This window comes from Cebus imitator, unplaced genomic scaffold, assembly GCF_001604975.1.
Source record: "Cebus imitator isolate Cc_AM_T3 unplaced genomic scaffold, Cebus_imitator-1.0 Scaffold342, whole genome shotgun sequence".
Classification (NCBI taxonomy): Eukaryota; Metazoa; Chordata; class Mammalia; order Primates; family Cebidae; genus Cebus; species Cebus imitator.
Window position 1 is genome coordinate 162,418 of NW_016107657.1, and position 23,499 is coordinate 185,916.

General features: G+C 39.9%; 1 protein-coding gene across 3 annotated transcripts in view; it reads left to right on the forward strand.

Moving 5' to 3' along the window:
* The window catches only part of MOCOS (molybdenum cofactor sulfurase), an 85,705-nt gene that overhangs the window by 49,281 nt on the left and 12,925 nt on the right, over positions 1-23,499 (forward strand). For 2 of the 3 annotated variants that reach the window (XM_017505819.2, XM_037730376.1), the window contains exons 10-11: positions 9,654-9,732; positions 11,884-12,008. In XM_017505819.2, the coding sequence (XP_017361308.1) occupies positions 9,654-9,732; positions 11,884-12,008 (204 nt within the window). Of the gene's footprint in view, positions 1-9,653; positions 9,733-11,883; positions 12,009-23,499 lie in introns of those variants that run through there. The other variant, XM_017505820.2, reaches the window with a different exon arrangement.

A 23,499-nucleotide genomic window follows, 5' to 3' on the forward strand; every position in this document is an offset into this window, starting at 1 on the left:
GTTATGCTCTTTCTTGGTTTTGGTATTAGTGTGATACTGGCTTGACAGAATGATTTAAGGAGGATTCCCTCTTTCTCTATCATTTGGAATAGTTTCAGTAGGATTAGTACCAGTTCTTCTTTGAATGTCTAGTAGAATTCAACTGTGAATCCATATGATCCTGGACTTTTTTTTGTTGGCAATTTTAAAATCACCATTTCAGTCTCACTACTCGTGATTGATCTGTTCATAGTTTCTATTTCTTCCTGGTTTAATCTAGGAGGGTTTTATGTTTCTAGGAATTTATCCATCTCCTCTAGATTTTCTAGTTTGTTTACATAAAGGTGTTCATAGTTTCCTTGAATGGTCTTTTATATTTCTGTGGTTTCAGTTGTAATATCTCTCATTTCCTTTCTAATTGTTCTTATTCGGATCTTCTCTCTTCTTGGTTAATCACACTAATGGTCTATTGATTTTGTTTATCTTTTCAAAGAACCAGCTTTTTGTTCTATTTATCTTTTGTGTGTGTGTGTGTGTGTGTGTGTGTGTGTTGTTTTTGTTGCTTGTTTGTTTCAATTTCATTTAGTTCCACTCTGATCTTTGTTATTTCTTTTTTTCTGTTGGGTTTGGGTTTGGTTTGTTCTTTTTCTTCTAGTTTTTGGAGGTGAGACCTTAGATTATCTATTTTTGGTCTTTCAGGCTTTTTGATTCAGGCATTTAGTGCTAAGAACTTTCCTCTTAGCAGTACTTTTTCTGTATCCCACAGATTGTGATTGGTTATGCCACTGTTATTGTTCAGTTCAAAGGATTTTTTAAATTCCATCTTGATTTCATTGTTGAGTCAAGGATCATGCAGGAGTAGATTATTTAATTTCCATGTGTTTGTATAGTTTTGAGTTATTTTTGGAGTTAATTTCCAATTCTGTCCCACTGTGATCTGAAAGACTGCTTGATATAATTTTGATTTTCTTAAATGTATTGAGACTTGTTTTATGGCCTATCATATGGTTCATCTTAGAAAATGTTACATGTGCTGATGAAAAGAATGTATATTCTGCAGTTGTCGGGTAGAATTTTCATAAATATCTGTTAAGTCCATTTGTTCTAGGGTATAGTTTAAGTCCATTGTTTCTTTGTTGACCTTCTGTTTTGATGACCTGTTTTGTGTGTCAGTGGAGTATTGAAGTCCTCCACTATTATTGTAGTAATTGTTTTGTAAATTTAGGAGCTCCAATTCCAGTGTTAGGTGCACATAGATTTAGGATCGTGATACTTTCCTGTTGGACTGGTCTTTTTATTATTATATAATGTTCCTCTTTGTCTTTTTAAACTGTTGTTGCTTTAAAGTCTGTTTTGTCGACTATAAGAATAGCTATTCCTGCTCACTTTTGGTTTCCATTTTCATGGAATTTTTTTCTACCCCTTTCATCAAGTTTATGTGAGTCCTCATGTGTTAGGTAAGTCTCTTGAAGACAGTTGATACTTGGTTGGTGGATTTTTATCCATTCTACCATTCTGTATCTTTTAAGTGGAACATTTAGGCAATTTACATTTAAACATTAGTACTGAGATATGAGGTACTGTTCTATTCATTGTGCTAGTTGTTGCCTGAATACCGTGTTTGTTTTTTTATTTTTTTTCATTCTGTATTGTTTTATAGGCTGTCTGAGATTTATGGGTTAAGGAGGTTCTATTTTTGATATATTTCAAAGTTTTGTTTTAAGATTTAGGATTCCTTTTAGTATTTTTTTCTTCTGCTGAATTGGTAGTCACAAATTCTGTCAACATTTGTTTTTCTGAAAAAGACTATCTCTCCTTCATTTATGAAGTTTTGTTTCACTGGATGCAAAATTCTTGGCAGATAATTATTTTGTTTAAGGAGGCTGAAGATAGGCCCCCAATCCCTTTTGACTTGCAGGGCTTCTGTTGAGAAATTTGCTGTTAATCTGATAGGTTTTCCTTTTGGGATACCTGATGCTTTTGCCTCACTGCTCTTTAGATTCTTTCCTTCATTTTGACTTTAGCTAACCTGATGACTATGTGCCTAGGTGATAATCCTTTTACAATGAATTTCCCAGGTGTTCTTTGAGCTTCTTGTATGTGGATATCTAGATCTCTAGCAAGACCAGAGAAGTTTTATTTGATTATTCCCTCAAATAATTTTTCCAAAGTTTTAGATTTGTCTTCTTCCTGAGGAACACTAATTATTCTTATGTTTGGTTATTTAACACAATCTGAAATTTCATGGAGGCTTTGTTCATGTTTTAAAATTCTTTTTTATTTGTCTTTGTTGGACTGGGTTAATTCAAAAGCTTTGTCTTTGAGCTCTGAAGTTCTTTCTTCTGCTTTTTCAATACTATTGCTGAAACTTTTCAGTGTATTTTGCATTTCTCTAAGTGTGCTGTTTACTTCCAGAAATTATGATCATCTTTTCTTTATGACATCTATTTCTCTGGAGACTTTTTCATCCATATCTTGTATTTTTTTTTTAATTTCTTTTTTTTTTTTNGAACCTGTTTACAGGGCTAAACTTTGTTTGCTCTAATATATAATCCAACAAAAGCTATTAACTAAAATTTGGGTAAAGCAGTCTCTATGGTGGTATGGTTTGTTTTTGTTTTTTAAATCACAGAATGATTTTTTTTTTAAAAAAAAAAAACCTCTTATATCTTTTCTTCTTCAGTTGCAAATGAGTTTCCACTGTTTACATCCTAGTTAGATCACAAATAAGGAATCCTATCTCAGCACCAGCAACTTAGTAACAGCGGACGTAAAGCAGGCAGAAAAGAAGAGAAAGGAAGACATAGCCTGGTAGGCCTCCACCTAGGAGCCAGGTTTTACAAGTAGGGTGGGAGAAAGAAAGAAGGAGAAGAAAAGAAAGCTAAAGTGGGAGCCACTGCCACTTGACTTTTGAAGCATAAAGTAGGCACTTTTGAAAGGGAGCTTGGCAGCCAGGCGTGGTGGCTCACGCCTATAATCCCAGCACTTTCAGAGGCCAAGGCGGGAGGATCACAAGGTCAGGATATCGAGACCATCCTGGCCACCCTGTCTCTACTAAAAATGCAAAAATTAGCTGGGCGTGGTGGTATATCCCGTAATCCTAGCTACTTGCGAGGCTGAGGCAGAAGAACTGCTTGAACCAGGGTGTCGGAGGTTGCAGTGAGCCAAGATTGAACCACTGCACTCCAGCCTGAGGACAAAGCAAGACTCTTATCTCACCAAAAAAAAAAAAAAAAAAAAAAAAAAAAAAAAAAAAAAAAAAAAAAAAAAAAAAAAAGGAGCTTGGCATGAATGGCATGCAGGGAAGTGGGCAGCTGGGGTCCACATAACTCGCTTTGGTGCCTTATCTATTGCGTGGTCAAGCTGGTGACCGCTGGTGACTTCATGGGCAGAACTAAGATGTGAAACTGGCTGAAACTCTCCAGGTGGGAGAATTTCATAGAAATTTAGTCTAAAATTCTTTCAGAATCAGAAGAAAAAAAAAAGCCAGAAGTCTTCCCTGTTTGCTTTTTCAGACATAAGGAAAAACTTCAGTCTGTGCACAGTATTTTAGCCTATACCCGTGTGGCCCTTGTTTGCTGCAGAGGATAAGGAAGCTCCAACTGAGCCATGTGCATTTTCTGGGCATGCAGCAGGGAAAATGCTTGAGCACCCTAATAGCCTATGTGTGTTACCTGATCTACAGACATAAGCTTTTGCGACCAATGGATTTTTGAAAGACAGTGAGAGAAAGTTAACACTTACATGTCTGAAAATCAGAAATAATGTTCCACTCCTTTGAGAACACCTAATTCAACAATTTTCAATGATAGTCAATACTAACATGGTTCTATACCAAAATCCACATGCACCTGACCTGGATAAAGTGGCTATGAATTCTAGTAACTCCAAGTGAATTTTTTGCCAAAAATTCTTGCTAAAGTAACATTTGAACATCTAATACCTTTCAAAGTGAAATGCTTGTTTTTGGCAGTGTATTTACTGCATCAATCCTTTTGTGGGCTGCAGTCATGAGGGCTTGGAGAGAGCCTTAGTTTCTGTACCTGTGTCTGGATTTAAGCGCTCACTGGAACAAGTAACATTGAGAGAATGTCACCATTATTCTTAACTAGGGTGAAGTGAGTTTACCGTACCCCTTTCTGAAACAGGGGCTGCATACCTGTACTGAAGAAAAATTAGCAACTCTTATATATTAAATGATTACCACCCCTACCGCCTAAATAAAATATTTAAAATCCAGCTTGCTTGCTTTCTACGGGGTTGGCAAACTACAGCCTGCAAGCCAAATCCAGGCTGCAACCTGCTTTTATAAATAAAGTTTTACTGGAACAAAGCTATGCTTTCACGCATCATCTATGGCTGCTTTTGCGCTATAATGAGAGTTGGGAGTTGCAACAGAAACAATATGTAACCTGGAGTATGTCCTCTCTGGTCCTATAGAGAACGTTTGCTGCTGTTTGATCCTTCTTCTTTTTGACACACTTGTCTCTATAAAAGGGCTAAAGAGAGGAAGCTGCATATGGATTTCATTGGGAGTCCCACCATTTCCACCCTAGAAAAAGATAAGGATAAGAAGTCATATCTGTTCTTAGAAACCTTTCAGTGGGACAAAATTTTGCCCATTAAGTAAACCATGATTTTAAAAACAAGGCCTGCAGGATGCGGTGAGTGTGTGCTAAGAAGACCCTCTTCTCTTACTGGCATAGTAAAGGAGTCAGCCTTAGATTACAGGCAGACCCCCTTGGTTATCTATCCCCCAGAGCTCCCTACTCGATTACAATGTAAGACACATCAGCAGAGCTAAGGTCCAGACTGGCTGGAAAACTGAGATTCTACCTTGAGGCAGAGGTTAGATAATACCTAGATACTGAGTATTTTATTTCCCAGAATAGGAAGAGTGTGTGAAGCCCTGTGAACAGTACCCATCTCTCAGTATGCAGAAATTTTTCTCTAAATTAAAAAATAAAATTCAAGTATGGTATAGTCCAGAGACAGGAGGCATTCCCAAGTTGTCAGAATCCAAAAACAGACATCATAGAGTATTTCTTATTTCCATACACCTTCTAACTTGGTTATACCAAATTTGAACACAAAAATTCTTTCCAAATGCTCAGCATTTAGTTATATTGACAAATAATTCTTCACTATATTCATCCAAATAGACTATCCATTCTTAACCATTTAAAAATAGATTTCAACTGAGGAAGAAGTACAATAAATTTTATATAGTAAATAAACTTTATTTATCTTTTTCTCAGAGATGACACTGCCAATAGTCACAGATTTGCATACAATACAGTTATATACTGCCTATTCACAATTTACAGTAGCGTTTTTTCCTGTGAAAAATATAAGTACAAAAGCTAAGTAAACAATGAGGTAATGCCATTTGGGATTTATTACATGTCATAGCTTAAAGGACAGGTCTTTAGCAAATATTCAACAAATCAACCTGAATAAAATAGTCAATTAAATGCTCTAATTTATCAGAAAAAAATCCACTAAGTTTTACCTCAAAATGTATTGCACAAGTCTTTTTAAAAAACACCCTAAAAATAAATAGGAAAGGTAAGCAGTTCTTTAAAAGGAATGGAAGAAAGGAATATTATGTAAGCCCATAAAAGCAGGCTAAGTCATTCAAAATTTCTTTTAAACAACAAAAAACTCTTCCCAAGAGAAAACTGAAGAAAAATCAATCACCATTTCTCCACTGATAAAATCTATTTTAAAGGCATCTGCAACATATCTGTGGGCCAGATTTCTCCTGGTCTTTTGGCTACATGAGGGGCCCTGAATGACAACCTCACTCTCAGAGTAGGAAGTGTGGACAGTTTCCAAGCAGCAGTCGCCCAGCGGCGCTCTTCTTCAAGATGAAGATCGAAGCCATGACATTAGCCGAGCATCTTCTCTTTCCAAAATTTTCTGAGTCTGATCATCAGGGAATTTCAGTACAGTGGTTATAACTTTTGCCATGGTCTTAGTCTCACGACCCATCATATACTCAAAAAGCACTTTTCGCAAATACTTAAACTCGGTAGGTTATCCAAAGAGTGATACATCAGTATGATACAAATTTCCACCTTTGTAAGGTGTCCCCACAGTTGTTGCATATACATTCTTTTCATATTTCTTCAAACGGTCTTCTAAATTGTGAATCTGTTCTCGGAACTCTTGCTCTTTCAATTTCCAATCACTGATTAAAGTCGTCTTCTGTGCTAGCTGTGTCTGTAGCTCCATAATTGTTTCATTTTCATTGCCAGGGTTCTCCTTCTGCTCTAGCTTTTGCTGATATTTCTTCTGCAGCTCTTCAAGTTGAGTCTGCAGGTCCATTACTTTGGCAGTCATTTCTTCTTCATCCCGTGAACCAGATGTTTAGTTTTGCTTTCAAAGTGAAGAACATGCTTTGCTAGTCAAGATGATGGTCAGCATGTGGGAGCTTAGGAGTCCTCTGCAACACATCAGACAATGCAGCACTTCTCACAGCATGTTCCTGGGATACCTGGGGGCCCGGAGGCCTGTTAGGGTCTGTCTGCATAGTTATACTGAGCCACGGTCATCTTTTCCCCTCTCCTGCCATCCCCAGCACACAGCAGCATTACTGGGGCCCCGTGGCATTGCTGTGGCCCCGTGGCACATGATGGCACAGAACGGAACACAGTGGATGCGAGATCCCAGGCTTCTCATGAGCCCACTACTTATCTCTCATTTGTTTGTTTCAGAAAATGTTTTTTAAAAAATATATTAAAAATATGTTACATAATGGAAAAAAAATTTAATTTCTTTAAATTGGTTTTCACCTTTCTCTTGTGCCCCCTTAAGTAGCTTAATAGTCAACCTTTTGAATTCTTTTTCTGGCAATTCAGAGATTTCTTCTTGGTTTGGATCCATTGTTGGAGAGCTAGAGTGATCTTTTGATGGTGTTATAGAACTTTATTTGGCCATATTACCAGAATGACTTTTCTGGTTCCTTTTCATTTGGGTAGACTGTTTCAGTGGAAAGATCTGGAACTCAAGCATTGCTGTTCACATTCTTTTGTCCCAGGGATGCTCCCTTGATATTGTTCTCTCTCTCTTCCTCTATGGCTAGGGCTTCTGGAGAGCCAGACTGCAGTGATTGTTATTGCCCTTCTGGTTCTAGTCACTCAGTGGGGCTATGGCGCTCCAGGCTGGTGCTAAGAACTGTCAGCAAAGAGTCCTGTGATGTGATTCATCTTCAGGTCTTCTAGTCATGGATACCAGCACCTGGTCTGGTGAAGGTGGCAGGGAAGTAAAGTGGACTCTGTGGGAATCCTTGGTTGTAGTTTTGTTTTAGTGCACTGGTTTTAGTCCTAAGTTGTAGTTTTGTTTAGTGTGCTGGTTTTCTTGAATGCTGGTTATGTCAGCAGGGAAGTTGTCACATGGACAGACTCAGGACCTCTGGTTAGCCAGGGTGTTGCAGGTGGTGGAATTAGCTGTTGTTTTCTCCTTCTTTGGAGCAGGGTTTTCTCTTATGAGTTGCTGTAATGGCTTGAGTTGGCTGGCCTCCAGCCAGAAGGTGGTGCTTTCAAGAGAATGCCAGCTGCAGTAGTAGAAGGGGGTTATAATCTTTCCCTGCCTTGGCTAGGATGAGTTCTTGGGTTTCTCAGTAATGAACAAGACCATAGAGCTCCCAAGAGATCATTTCTTTTATCTACCCTGATAGATCATTTCTATCAGGGTGGGTAGAGAAAAACCATCAGACCATCAAGTGGGGGCAGGTTAGGTGAATCTAAGATCATACTCTCTTTGGGTGGGACTTGCTGTGGCCACTTTGGGGGTGGAGGGCTGGTTCTCAGGCAAATGGAGTTATGTTTCCGGGGGGATTATGGCTGTTTCTGCTGTGTCAAACAGGTCTCCAGAGATATGGGGGAAAGCTGGCAGTGACAGACCTCATCCAGCTCCCACAGAGCTGGCAAGGCCAGTCTCACTCCCACTATGCCTCCCCAGCTGCACTGAGGTTTATATACAGGCATCTGGTAGGCAGGCTGAGATCTTGCCCCAGGCTACAAGCCTCCTGGTAAGAAAGCAAGCAGGGCTCTCAGGCCTTATTCCTCTCTACCTGCCTGCACCATTGGCTGCAGCTTCTGTGCTTGTATCTTCACTTGCCATTTGTCTCCTCCTCCAGTTTCTACTTAGGAAAGTTTGTGCTCAGTCAAAATTATTACAAAGTTAAGCTAGGAGCTTCCTTTACCTTAAAGCCCTTTCCCAATTCCACTGGCTGCCTCCCCTTCCCAAGGACCCCTGTGAGATAAGGCCAGGAATGGCTTCCCTGGGGCTCGAGCTGGGGATCAGGAGTCCCTATAGGGCTCTTCCCACTACTTCTACTTTTTATATTTTGCTCGGCTCTCTAAATTCATTTCAACTCTAGGTAAGGTTAAATCCTCTTGTGATCTGGATTTTCAGGTTTTCCAATCGGGATATGTGTTCAGGGGCCAGCTTCTCACCTTCTCACACTTTGGGAACTCAGTTTATTGGCTACCTTGTGGTGTTTGTAGCAGCAAGTTGCTTCTTTCAAAGTGTCTGTGAATTCTATCAGTTTTCCTGGTATGTTCCTGCAGTGGCTCTTGGAGCAAAAGTTCACAGTGTAAGTCTCTATATGCTGTTCTGTCTGTCTAACTGGGAGCTGCACATTAGTCCTGTCTCCTATTCACCGTTCTTTTTTCCCTCTGATTTTCCTTTCCTTTGGATAAATACCCAGAAGTGGGATTGTTGGATCATATGGTATTTTTAGTTTTAGTTTTAGTTTTCTGAAGAAGCTCCGTAGTGTTTTCTATGATGGCTGTACTAATTTACATTTCCACCAACAATGTATAAGATTTATACATTGTTATTTATCAACATTTGTTATTTTTTGTCATACTGATAATAGCCATTCTAACCGGGGTAAGATCTCATTGTGGTTTTAGTTTGCATACCCTGATGATTGGTGATGTTGACCATTTAAAAAATATGTGTTGACTAGCCATTTGCATGTCTTCTTTCAAGAAATATCTATTCAGATGATTTGCTTATTTAAAAAAATTGAATTACTTGTTATTTTCCACTGTTGAGTTATTTGATTTCCTTATATATTTTGTTCTTAATCTCTTGCTGGATGGATACTTGCTGGATGACAAATACTTCCTTTCATTCTGTTGGCTGTCTCTTCATTCTGTTGTTTCCCTTGTGCAGAAGCTTTTTAGTTTGCTGTAATCCTTTTTCTCTATTTGGGCTGTTGTTGCTGATGCTTTTGAGGTCTTATCCAAAAATTCTTTGCCCAGACCAATGTCCTGAAGCATTTCCCCAATGTTTTCTTCTAGTAGTTTAATAGTTTGGGGTCTTAGATTTAAGTCTTTAATCCATTTTGAGTTGATTTGTGTATATGGTAAAAGAAAGGGGCCTAGTTTCATTCTTCTGCATATAGTTATTTAGTTTTCCCAGAACAATTTATTGAAGAGAACTGTTCTTGCTCTGATGTTTGTTCTTGGCACCTTTGTCAAAAATCAGCTGGCTATAAATGTGTGGATTTATATCTCAGTTCTCTATCCTGTCACATTTGTCTGTTTTTATGCTTGTACCATGCTGTTTTGGTTACTATAGCTTTGTAGTATATTTTGAAGTCAAGTATTTGTTGTTTTTACATAATGACAAATTTGTTTTTAACCTTTGTTCATTAGGGATGGAGCCTATAGAGGTGCCTCTTGAGGAAAATAATGAACGGGCTCAGATTTGCCAAAGCAAGGTCTGTGCTGACAGGTGAGACTTTGCAGCCAGTGAAAATCTCAACTTTATTGACATGCTGGCCCCAGAAGGGGAAGACAGCAATGCCCTATGCAATCTATCCTCTGCTACCCTTCAGTCCAGTTGCTTCCCATTTCCCACTCACATGCTTCTCTCTAACCACACTCTTGGCTCCTTGGTCTTCAAACCTACCAAGCATGTTCCCTTCTCAGGTCTTTGCACTTGCTCGTCCCTCTGCCTGGTGCTTTTCCCCTAGTTATACCTCCACAGAGCTTGTTCCCTCACCTCTGCCAGTTTCATCTCCAACAGGTCTCTGCTCAAAAGCCCCTTTCTGAGAGGACCACATGACTACTCACATAAACCAGCCCCACCCTTTCCATTTTTCCTGTTGTATTCACCTCCTTTGCATTTGTTGTTTCCAAGATATTGTATATTTGTTTATTGATCTTTTGTCCCTCACACTGGAATGCCTGTGTTGCTCCCTTCAGAGACTGGGACAGTGCCAAGAGGACAGTGTTGGGTGGGCAGACAAGATGACACAGAAGGAACAGTCTGGAGGGCATTGCAGCAGTTCAGAGGAGGCCTGATGGGGAGGGAAAAGACCTCATTTGCATTTGAGAAGACCAGCTGGTGTGTGTGGAGTGGTTGGAAGGGGGAAGAGGTGCAAGCAGGAAGGCCACATAAGCACCAGTGACAGCAACACAGGTGAGACAGGATAGAGGCTTGGACCGGGGTCAAAGAGAAACTCAGAAAGGCAGCAAGTATGTATGGAAATAGAATAACCTGAACTAGCTGATGATTGGAGGAGGAGGCTGAGAGTGAGGGCGGCAGATATCAAGACATCTCTCAGGTTTTTAAGGTGTAGCTTTCAGGTGATAACTCATAAATTATATACCATATTATGAATTATTGTCTAATCTGGGTTGCTGATGATAAATCATCTACTGAATTCTAGGAAATGTAAAGCAGGGTTGAATGTAATGGCATTGCTATTTTGTTTATTGATTGTACATGTTTCTAAGTCTTGTTATTGAATAAATCAAATGTCTGCATCCCTTGTTATCTAATCTGACCTGTATCTGAAAACATCTGGAATAGCAAATTTTCCAGTGTTTGGAAATGTACCCTATCTTAAACTCCAACCAATCCCCTCTTCACCCCTGCCCAAATTCTAAAACAGTTAACTATGTAACAGTTCACTAAAGATTTATATATAATAAAAAGCTTTCAAAGTGTTGATTGCTACCAGTTAACACAATGCACTCATTAGTGGGTAGGTTTGTGCTCGGTAGATGCTGATACCATCTGGTATCAAACCATATTGCATGTTTTGTGCACTGCCCTGAACATATACTATCACACAAGGCAGAAAATGGTATGCTAAATGCTGAATCTACATCCAAGTTGGACCCCAGTTATTACTACTCTGGGTGATAGGCAGAGGATCACTCTGGAAGTGTGAAGGGCTATACTCCCAGAAAAGCACAAAGATGATAATGTGATGATTGTGTTTGACACAGTGGAGCATCCTGGGCACTGGTCCCCACCTTGGAGCCTGAAGAGTAAAGCACACTCTACATCTCCTCGCCAGTACTTGCACCAATGTCACCCACTTACACATTCATTTAGCACATTTTTAATTACAACAATGAATTTTGGATAAACAAAATTCTAGAGGATTCTTAAGCTTTCAAACACCAGATTGATATATGTATTTCTTATCTGTAACTCACAGGCACAGTGTTCATTTTACAAACCAAATGCGTCAGTCTGTGTTTAAGAGAAAATATTTCAATCAGGCCCATAGTGAAAAAATAGGACACATTTCTGGGTTCAAGCCCTTCTGAAAGCAAAATATCACTCTGGAAGTTCTCAAAATCTAAGCTTTATGGTTCTCTGTGTCAATAATTACTAGTAAAAATGCCTTTCCAGGAGAAATGTTTCAGCTTTTTATTTGGTCTGAAAGCTTCACACGAGCCACAGATGGCAGGTCTTCCTGTGCCTTGGAAATCTCCTTGCAGCATCTGTCACTTCAGGCTGCCTTCTCTTCGGGGCTCATGCAATGTTTAGTTTTATTTTATTTTGTAATCTAACTTTTTGCAATTTAGATTATTATTTAAATACATACTATGTAACAGTTCACCCATTCCCTCTCTCTTTTTCCAGGGTAAATACTTATGATTGTGGAGAAAAAATTTCAAGCTGGTTGTCAACATTTTTTGGGCGTCCTTGTCATTTGATCAAACAAAGTTCAGACTTTCAAAGGAATGCAAAGAAAAAACATGGAAAAGGTATTACATTTTTAATTGGTTTTTAGAGACAGGAGCCCTGGCTTACCCTTGTGCACTTACAGGTGACTTGCTCATGTATGGAGAGCTAGGGGGTCAGCCTTTGGCAGAAATCTGTTGCAGTAGCCCCGGGTCAGCAGGAGGAGTGGGGTCCAGGGTCCCCATAAGGAGGCTGAGGAGGGCATAAAGCCAGCTGCCCAACTCTGCTCAAACATTCGGCCTTAGTCCTGCATGTTCAAAGGCACAATGAATCCAGTTGTATTAAATAAAAACACCAATCGCTTTCTATGTCCTCAGATTGGATCTGAATCAAGGAAACCTAGGTTGCTAGTTTTTAGCTCTCTCACCAAACGGTAATGTGACCTTGGTAAATCCTTGAACCCTATGGTGCCTCAATTTCTGTAGACCTCAGCTACTCAGACTTTTAAAAGTTTCGACAATTTTTCCCTTCATAAGCTATTGTTAGGATGAAGTGAGGCAGTTGAGGTGAAAGTACTTTGACCCAGATGTGCAGAAAAGATCATTTTCACGTGTCTGCTCAAACGTCACCTCCTTAGAGAAGCCTGGCTGATTATCCTTTTCAGAACAGCAGCCTGTACCTGAACCTCTGCAGCAATGTAGCAACCTTTTCTATTTCATTTTTCTCAGTGGCACTTTTTAAAAAACACCCTTCTGACTATATATTTTGCTCATTTATTTTGTTCTGTTTTCCTTTTAGTAGATGTAAGCTCTATGAGGATAGGGATTGTTGCTTGTTTTCTTTTCTTTTTTTAATTTATTTTACTTTAGGTGCATACTATATCTGGCATTTTTCCCCACCCTCCCTACCCCCCATTGGCTTTCCTCTACCCCCCAACTGTCCCCTGTGTGTGATGCTCCTCTCCCTGAGTCCACGTGTTCTCGTTGTTCAACACCCACCTATGAGTGAGAACATACGGTGCTTGGCTTTCTGTTCTTGGGTCAGTTTGCTAAGAATGATGGTTTCCAGATTCATCCAAGTCCCTACAAAGGACATGAACTCATCGTTTTTTTATGGCTGTGTAGTATTCCATGGTGTATATGTACCACATTTTCTTTGTCCAGTCTATCATTGATGGGCATTTGGGTTGGTTCCAGGTCTTTGCTATTGCACACAGGGCTGCAATGAACATATGTGTGCATGTGTCTTTATAGTAGAATGATTTTTAGCTCTTTGGGTATATACCCAATAGTGGGATTGCTGGGTCAAATGGAATTTCTATTTCTACATCCTTGAGGAATTGCCACACTGTCTTCTACAATGGTTGAACTAATTTACACTCCCACCAACTGTGTAAGAGTGTTCCTATTTCTCCACATCCTCTCCAGCATCTGTTGTCTCCAGATTTTTTAATGATTGCCATTCTAACTGGTGTGAGGTGATATCTCAGTGTGGTTTTGATTTGCATTTCTCTAATGACCAGTGATGATAAGCATTTTTTCATATGTTTGTTGGCCTCATATATGTCCTCTTTTGAAGAGTGTCTATTCATATCCTTCACCCACTTTTTTAATGGTTTGTTTTTTTTTTTTGTTTATCTGTTTTAGTTCTTTGTAGATTCTGGATATTAGCCCTTCATCAGATGGGTAGATTGCAAAAATTTTTTCCCATTCTGTTGGTTGCCAGTTCACTCTAATGATGGTTTCTTTTGCTGTACAGAAGCTCTGGAGTTTAATTAGATCCCATTTGTCTATCCTGGCTTTTATTGCCATTGCTTTTGGTGTTTTAGTCATGAAGTCCTTGTCTATGCCTATGTCCTGGATAGATTTGCCTACCTTTTCTTCTAGTGTTTTTATGGCGTTATGTTTTATTTTTCAATCTTTGATCCATCTGGAGTTAATTTTAGTGTAAGGTGACAGGTAGGGGTCCAGTTTCTGCTTTCTGCACATTGCTAGCCAGTTTTCCCAACACCGTTTATTAAACATGAAGTTCTTTCCCCATTGTTTGTTTTTGCTGGGTTTGTCAAAGATCAGATGGTTGTAGATGTGTGGTGTTTCTTCTGGGGTCTCTGTTCTATTCCATTGGTCTATGTCTCTGTTTTGGTACCAGTACCATGCTGTTTTGATTACTGTAGCCTTTTAGTATAGTTTGAAGTCCAGCAGTGTGATGCCTCTGGCTTTGTTCTTTTTGCTTAGGATTGTCTTGGCTATGCAGGGTCTTTTGTGATTTCATATGAAATTTAAAGTGCTTTTTTCCAGTTCTGTGAAGAAGGTCATTGGTAGCTTGATGGGGATAGCATTGAATCTATAGATTACTTTGGGCGGTATGGCCATTTTCACTATATTGATTCTTCCTAACCATGAATGTGGAATGTTTCTCCATCTGTTTGTATCCTCTCTTATTTCATTGAGCAGTGGTTTGTAGTTCTCCTTGAAGAGGTCCTTTACATCCTTTGTTAGTTGTATTCCTAGGTATTTTATTCTCTTTGTAGCAATTGTGAATGGCAGTTTGCTCTTGATTTGGCTCTCTGTTTGTCTGTTATTGGTATATAGGAATGCTTGTGATTTTTGCACATTGATTTTGTATCCTGAGACTTTGCTGAAGTTGCTTATCAGTTTCAGGAGNAGATTCTGGATATTAGCCCTTCATCAGATGGGTAGATTGCAAAAATTTTTTCCCATTCTGTTGGTTGCCAGTTCACTCTAATGATGGTTTCTTTTGCTGTACAGAAGCTCTGGAGTTTAATTAGATCCCATTTGTCTATCCTGGCTTTTATTGCCATTGCTTTTGGTGTTTTAGTCATGAAGTCCTTGTCTATGCCTATGTCCTGGATAGATTTGCCTACCTTTTCTTCTAGTGTTTTTATGGCGTTATGTTTTATTTTTAAATCTTTGATCCATCTGGAGTTAATTTTAGTGTAAGGTGACAGGTAGGGGTCCAGTTTCTGCTTTCTGCACATTGCTAGCCAGTTTTCCCAACACCGTTTATTAAACATGAAGTTCTTTCCCCATTGTTTGTTTTTGCTGGGTTTGTCAAAGATCAGATGGTTGTAGATGTGTGGTGTTTCTTCTGGGGTCTCTGTTCTATTCCATTGGTCTATGTCTCTGTTTTGGTACCAGTACCATGCTGTTTTGATTACTGTAGCCTTGTAGTGTAGTTTGAAGTCTGGCAGTGTGATGCCACCAGGTTTGTTCTTTTTGCTTAGGATTGTCTTGGCTATGTGGGGTCTTTTGTGATTCCATATGAAGTTTAAAGTGTTTTTTTCCAGTTCTGTGGAAAAGGTCATTGGTAGCTTGAAGGGGATACCATGGAATCTATAGATTACTTTGGGCAGTATGGCCATTTTCATGATATTGATTCTTCCTAACCATGAGCATGGAATGTTTCTTCATCTGCTTGTGTCCTCTCTTATTTCGTTGAGCAGTGGTTTGTAGTTCTCCTTGAAGAGGTCCTTTACATCCTTTGTTAGTTGTATTCCTAGGTATTTTATTCTCTTTGTAGCAATTGTGAATGGCAGTTTGCTCTTGATTTGGCTCTCTGTTTGTCTGTTATTGGTATATAGGAATGCTTGTGATTTTTGCACATTGATTTTGTATCCTGAGACTTTGCTGAAGTTGCTTATCAGTTTGAGAAGATTTTGGGCTGAGATGATGGCGTCTTCTAGATATACAATCATTTCATCTGCAAATAGAGACAGTTTGACTTCCTCCTTTCCTAATGGAATACCCCTTATTTCTTTTTCTTGCCTCCAATACTATGTTGAATAGGAGTGGTGAGAGAGGGCATCCTTGTCTAGTGCCTGATTTCAAAGGGAATTCTTCCAGCTTTTGCCTGCTCAGTATGATATTGGCTGTAGGTTTGTCGTATATAGCTTTTATCATTTTATGATACGTTCCATCAATACCTAGTTTATTGAGAGTTTTTAGCATGAAGGGCTGTTGAATTTTATCGAAGGCCTTCTCTGCATCTATTGAGATAATCATGTGGTTTTTGTCTTTGGTTCTGTTTATGTGATGGATTACATTTATGGACTTGCGTATGTTGAACCAGCCTTGCATCCCTGGGATGAAGCCTACTTGGTCGTGATGGATAAGCTTCTTGATGTGCTGTTGCAATCTGTTTGCCTGTATTTTATTGAAGATTTTTGCGTCAATGTTCATCATGGATATTGGTCTGAAGTTTTCTTTTTTAGTTGAGTCTCTGCCTGGTTTTGGTTTCAGGATGATGTTGGTCTCATAAAATGATTTAGAGAGGATTCCCTCCTTTTGTATTGTTTGAAACAGTTTCAGAAGGAATGGAAGCAGCTGCTCTTTGTAGGTCTGGTAGAATTCGGCTGTGAAGCTGTCTGGACCTGGACTTTTTTTGGTTGGTAGACTATTGATTGCTGCCTCTACTTCAGCTCTTGTTATTGGTCTATTCTGGGTTTCAGCTTCCTCCTGGTTTAGTATTGGTAGAGTACAAGTGTCTAGGAATTTATCCATTTCTTCCTGGTTTACTGGTTTATGTGAGTAGAGCTCTTTGTAGTAATCTCTGATGGTAGTTTGTATTTCTGTGGGATCAGTGGTGAAATCCCCTTTATCGTTTTTTATTGCATCTATTTGATTCTTCTCCATTTTATTTTTTATTAATCTGGCTAGCAGTCTATTTTGTTGATCTTTTCAAAAAACCAGTTCCTGGATTTATTGATTTTTTGAAGGTTTTTTTTGTGTCTCTATCTCCTTCAGCTCTGCTCTGATCTTAGTTATCTCTTGCCTTCTGCTAGCTTTTGAGTTTTTTTTTTTTTATCTTGCTCCTCAATTTTGATGATAGTTCTTTCAATTTTGATGATAGGGTGTTGACTTTAGATCTTTCCTCTCTTCTGTGGTGGGCATTTATTGCTATAAATTTCCCTCTCAATACAGCTTTAAAGGTGTCCCAGAGATTCTGGTAAGTTGTGTCTTCATTCTGGTTGGTTTTGAAGAACATCTTTATTTCTGCCTTCATTTCATTGTTTATCCAATCAACATTCAGAAGCAAGTTGTTCAGTTTCCAAGTGGTTGTGTGGGTTTGAGTGTGTTTCTTGATCCTGAGTTCTAGTCTGATTGCACTGTGGTCTGATAGACTGTTATGATGTCTGCTCTTTTACATTTGCTGAGGAGTGATTTGTTTCCAATGATGTGGTCAGTTTTAGAGTAAGTGCAATGTGGTGCTGAGAAAAACATATATTCTGTGGATTTGGGATGGAGCGTTTTGTATATGTTTATTAGATCCACTTGGTCCAGCTCTGCATTCAAGCCCTGGATATCCTTGTTAATTTTCTGTCTCATTGATCTGTCTAATATTGACAGTGGAGTGTTGAAGTCTCCCACTATTATTGTGTGGGAGTCTAAATCTCATTTTAGGTCGTTAAGAACTTGCTTTATGTAACTGGGTGCTCCTGTGTTGGGGGCGTATATATTCAGGATAGTTAGCTCTTCCTGTTGGATTGATCCTTTTACCATTATGTAATGTCCTTCTTTGTCTCTTTTGATCTTTGTTGGTTTGAAGTCCATTTTATCAGAGACTAGGATTGCAACCCCTGCTTTTTTTTTGTTCTCCATTTGCTTAGTAAATCTTCTTCCATCCCTTTATTTTTAGTTTATGTATGTCTTTGTGTGTGAGATCAGTTTCTTGAATACAGCACATCAATGCGTTCTGACTTTTTATCCATTTTGCCAGTCTGTGACTTTTGATTGGGGCGTTTAGGCCATTTACATTTAATGTTAATATTGTTATGTATGAATTTGATCCTGCCATTTTGTTACTGCCTGGTTTTCTTTCTCATTAGTTGACTCATTTTCTTCATTGCATTTTTGATCTTTGCCAACTGGTTTGCTTTTGCATTGACTGGTACTTGTTCCTTTCCATGCTTAGTGTTTCTTTCAGGAGCTCTTGTAGGGCAGGTCTGGTGCCCTACAAAATCTCTCAATAATTGCTTGTCAGTAAAGGATTTATTTCTCCTTCACTTATGAAGCTTAGTTTGGCTGGATACGAGATTCTGTGTTGAAAGTTCTTTTCTTTAAGGATGTTGAATATAGGCCCCTACCCTCCTCTGGCTTGTAGGGTTTCTGCCGAGAGATCTGCTGTGAGTCTGATTGGCTTCCCTCTGTGGGTGACCTGACCTTTCTCTCTGGCTGCCCTTAGCATTTTTTCCTTCATTTCGACGCTGGTGAATCTGACGATTATGTGCCTTGGGGTTGCTCTTCTTGAGGAATACCTTTGTGGAGTTCTCTGTATTTCTTGAATTTGAAATTTGGACTGCTTTGCTAGGCTTGAGGCGTTCTCCTGGATAATATCCTGGAGTGTGTTTTCCAGCTTGGATTCATTCTCCCCATCATATTCAGGTACACTGATCAAGTAGATTAGGTTTTTTCACATAATCCCATATTTTTTGGAGGCTTTGTTCATTTCTTTTCACTCTTTTTTCTCTTGCATTGCCTCCTCTTTTTATTTAATTGAGTAATCTCTGATATCCTTTCTTCTGCTTGATTGATTCAGCTATTAAAACTTGTGTTTGCTTCACGTAGTTCTCATGCTGTGTTTTTCAACTCCATCAAATCTTTTATGCTCTTCTCTAAGCTGGTTATTCTAGTTAGCATTTCGTCTAACCGTTTTTTCAAGGTTTTTGCTTTCTTTGCATTGAGTTAGAACGTGTTCCTTTAGCTCTGAAAAGTTTGTTATTATCCACCTTCTGAATCCTGTTTCCACCAATTCTTCGCAATCCTTCTTGGTCAAGTTGTGATTCTGTGTTACTGAGGAGTTGTGATCCCTTGAAGGAGAAGAGGTGTTCTGGTCTTTGATGGTTTCATCTTTTTTGTGCTGTTTTTTTCCCATCTTTGTGGATTTACCTGGCTGTGGTGTCAGAGAGCTGCTTGATGAGGCCGCTTGTCTGCCTGTGGGGGCACTACTGGGTTTCTAGGGACTCCTTCAGATTACTAGGGAAGCTTCCTGTGTCTTTTTTGTTTATGCTGGGAGATTAGGCCTGCCTCTTCGCTGACCTGTAGGCGCTGCTGGGTTGTCAAGAATGCCGTCCCGTTGCTACATAGGCTTCCTGTGTTTTTTGTTAAAACATGTAGCCCAGTCCCACCCCTCTAGTGGTGGGTTGTGCCCTTCCTCCACTGGGCTGGATCATTCAGGGTTCATCTCAGGCTGTGGTACTGGCTACGCAACCCACTAGAGTCAGAGCTTCAGCCCTCTGGGGCTTGTGGGGGAGGGTAGGGGCCGCCCAGCTGCTCCCACTTACAGCTCCCTCTCTCTCTGGGAGGGGGGAGGGGAGAGGGGACGATAGCTCAGTCTGTAGACTCTTATTCAACTCCGCACTTCTAATTCCCAGTGCTTGACTGGCAAAGATCCCCTGTTCTGTGTATTGCTGAGGCTTTGGGGGAAGCGCTGTGTCTGGATCAGAATGCCACAGGGGACCCTCTTACTGGCAGGTCAGATGCACTTTCTGGGTGAAGCAGCACCCCTCCCTGCCTCAGTCTACCCTGAGTGGGCTTTGCTCACCCTCGGACCAGACCTGTTGAAATGCACCTGGTACCTCGGTTGGAGATAGGAGATCTCTGGGTTTCTGCGTCTCTCTCACTGGGTGTTGTGCACTGGAGTTGTGTCTAATCCGCCATCTTGGATCCTCTGTTGCTTGTTTTCTTCACTGCTGTCTCCTTATGCTTCAAATGACACCTGGCACATAGTTGCTCACTAAATGGCTAGATGAATGAATAAATGATCACCAGTTTGTTCAGATATTACCTGGCCTAGTGAACAGTTCCAAAAGGAACTAGCTTGTAATCTAAATGGCATTTAGAATTTGGGCATGGTTGCTCACACCTGTAATCCCAGCCCTTTGGGAGGCTAAGGAGGGAGGATTGCTTAAGTCCAGGAGTTCAAGACCAGCCTGGGTAACATAGCAAGACCTTGTCTCTACAAGATAAGATGCAAAAATTATGAAACCCCATGTCTTGAAAAAATACTAAAATTAGCCAGGCATGGTGGTGCATGCCTATAGTCCCAGCTACTTGGGAGGCTGAGGTGGGAGGATCACCTGAACCTGGGAGACGGAGTTTGCAGTGAGTTGAGATCACAGCACTGTACTCTAGCCTGACCCTGACAAAGCAAGACCCTGTCTTGCTAGGTGTGGTGGCATGCACCTGTAGTCCCAGCTGCTTGGGAGACTGAGATGGGAGGATCTTTGGAGCCCAGGAGTTTGAGACTCCAATGAGGTATCACCACACTACTGCACTGCAGCCTGGCCAATAGCAAGACTCTGCTTCTAAAACATAAAATAAATAAACGAAACAAATAGCATTTTGACCATATATGGGCTGAAAACTGGGTCTAGGGCCCTGCATAGGTTAACCTATAAATCCCTGAACGTGTATGCCATAGAGAGGAGTCAAAGGATGTAATGTGCTCAGACTTTTTAAAGTTCTGATGATTTTTTATGCCATAAGCTGTTAAGAATTGAAGTTGCTGTGTGATAGAAAAGGGGAATAGATTTATACTCATTTTATTGAAGTTAGATGGTGGTATTTGGGGTATGGATAAGCTTAGAGACATGATTAAAGGGGAGGGAGAAATATGCATTTCCAGGGGTGGAGACATGAAAGGAGTGGGATTTGTCAGGACCTTTGTGCTACCCTTGTAAATTATCTGGAGAAGATAGGAGCAGTGAAATCGCTAAGTGCCAATCATTCATAGCACCCATTGCCTACCTGGTGTTTGCTGGGTTTTCAGGAGGCTGGCTGAGATAATTATGCCTTAGTCCTGGTCCTTTGGAGTCTTGGTTGGTGAGATCACTCGCCAGCAGACAGCAATGTTACAAAATAAGGGATGTAATAAAGGTCTATGCAAAGGGCAGAATCCTCTACACCTGGAATGAGTCACAGAGGGCTTCAGGAAAAAGGTGAGTTTGGAGCTGCATCTTAAAAGAAGAGTAGGAGTTTTTCAAGCAGTCAGAGGCGGGACGGTTATCCAGGAGCAGCATGGCAGGGCTTGGCATTCATGGGCTCAGAGAAGGGTTTGGGAGGGTCAGGTGTGAGCAGGGGAGTGACAAGGTACAAATGGGGCGAAGAGGTGAGTATACCACTGAGGAGTCAGTAGTACTCTATCTGTGGTTGCATGACTCACTGGAGGATTCTAAGCCAAGAAGCTTCATAACACTGCTTATGTTGGAAAGGCAGCCCTGATTTGGCGAGGGGGCTGTATCAAGTGGGAAACTCAGGCAGTAAAGACACGAGGTGGGAGGCAGCTGGGATTGTCCTGTTGGGAGATGGAGCCTGAAAAGGTGATGGGTGCAGAGGAAAGATGAAAGCCTGTCTTCCTGCTCTCAGCATGATGCAGAATCAGGGAGTGTCAGCTTGTCACTGTTCACACTTAAAGGACACCACCTAGGGTGCCGTGTTCTCTGACAATCTAAGCCACTGGTCTTGGAACATGTTTTTTGAGTTGGTATGCCTTAGAAGGAGTATTTAAAACTGTATTCCCTACTCATACATTTTTACATTGTCATCTAAATTTTAAAAATCATTTAAACAGCTACAAAGGATGTGATTTCCAGCATATTATAAATATTGTCATTTTAAATTTAAACTGGTATATTGCTGTTTTCAACATAACCAGTAGAATCCTAACACTGTAGCATTTTGAATTAAAACCATAGCAATTTGAATCTCATGAGTATATATATATATATATATATATGTATATATAATGAATACACTGTCTTTTAATGGTCAGTTTTACTTCTTTCCTTTTCCTTTATATATATACATATATATATATATATATATGTATACAATATATACATAATATAAGTTGAAGAGGAAAAGGAAAGAAGTAAAAGACTGGCCATTACAAGACAGTTCATATATATATATAATATATATATATATGACATTTAAAAGACATTAAAAGACAGTTAGTTCATATGTATATGTATGAACTAACTGTCTTTTAATGGCCAGTCTTTTACTTCTTTCCTTTTCCTCTTCAACTTGTATTTCCTCTCCATGTCCTCAACAGAATTTTATCTTAGTGTTATGTATTTTGTGCCTGGAAATCTCTCATTGACTACTATCCTATCATACTTCTGTGAAATTAAAATGTGTATATAAATTTACATGGATAAACATTTTTTAAACTTTACTGTGACTGTAAGTTTAAGTGCTAGGAAATTTCTTCTGCATTGAGTTCTTATATTAAAACAATTTTTTTTCTAGAGATGGGGTTTCACCATGTTGCCCAGACTGGTCTCAAACTTTTCAGCTCAAGCAATCCTCCCACCTTGGTCTCCCAAAGTGCTGGGACTACAGGCTTGAGCTTCTGTACCCAGCCCATAATTTTTAGTAGTACACAATTGATCAAAGCAACATATGTATATTATAAATTTTGAAAGATAATTATTAAACATGATAAGAATAGTGAAAATGAATCTCTTAATGAGGTGGCTGGGCTCCCTGCCATTGGTTCCCACTCCCATGAATGACTGTCACTCATGGCCAGATAGCTAGTGCTCAGCCTCCGGTCTCTTCTGAGAAGCTTAAATAAAGGGCTAGGGAAAGGAGTTTGGTTAGTGCACTGTCACTCAAACCTTTCTTCTGAAGTATGTGACCAAAGCACTGGGCTCTAAGATTGAAATGCCTTTCATCATCTGTCATTTGACAGCTTAATTAGGCCCTGCAGTTTTGTGCACAGCAAACAATTGGAATCCAGCTGACCTACAAGAGGATAATTCACCCAAGCTTTAGAGACTTATTTTCTCAGCTTGGACTCCAGGGTTTTGAATGGGGCTTTTGTCTTCCATCCTGGAGATTGTTGGTCCCCGAGGGAGTGTGGCTTAGGAGACCTTGGCCTTTCCTCTGTGAAGGAGGAAGGGTCTTTGTGGACAGGGCTGCACTTCTCATCTCTGGAAGAGCCATTTTAGCAAAGGGTATGTGAAAGTGGAGGATCTGGAGGGCGATTCTCTCAAAAGTATCTGTTTACATCTGCTCTGGGGTCCACACACCTGATCTGGAGACAGCTGAGTGGGCCCTGGCTCAGGCAAACCTTTTCATCAGTATCTTCGATAGTGACAGTGAGGCCGGGCCTGCCGTTGCGAGATGGAACTGGGTGATAGGCTGCCAGGCATTCTGAATGCACTTAATATTTTTTTTTAATAGTTTCTTCTCCCTTTTATTAGTTTTTAAACATCCACTATCTATTTCTAAAGTCAATGTCTGGCACTTGCCTGAGGGTAAACAGCTTTTCCCTGATTAGATTCAGAAGCTCTCTCTGGGCCTATTGCCCTCACCAAGGTTCTCTGCCTTGCGCCGTCCTCCTGAAGAAGAATGCACCTGCCGTCGTCCCTCCTCCTCCAAGTCTTGCCTCCAAGTCTTTTTGCTGGAAAACTTTTTGAAAAAATTTTTGCTGGAAAAATTTCATCTCAGCATTATTTTATTTTACTTTTTAAATTTTCTAATTTTTTTTTTTTTTTTTTTTTTTTTTTTTTTTTTTTTTTTTTTTTTTTTTTTTTTTTTTTTTTTT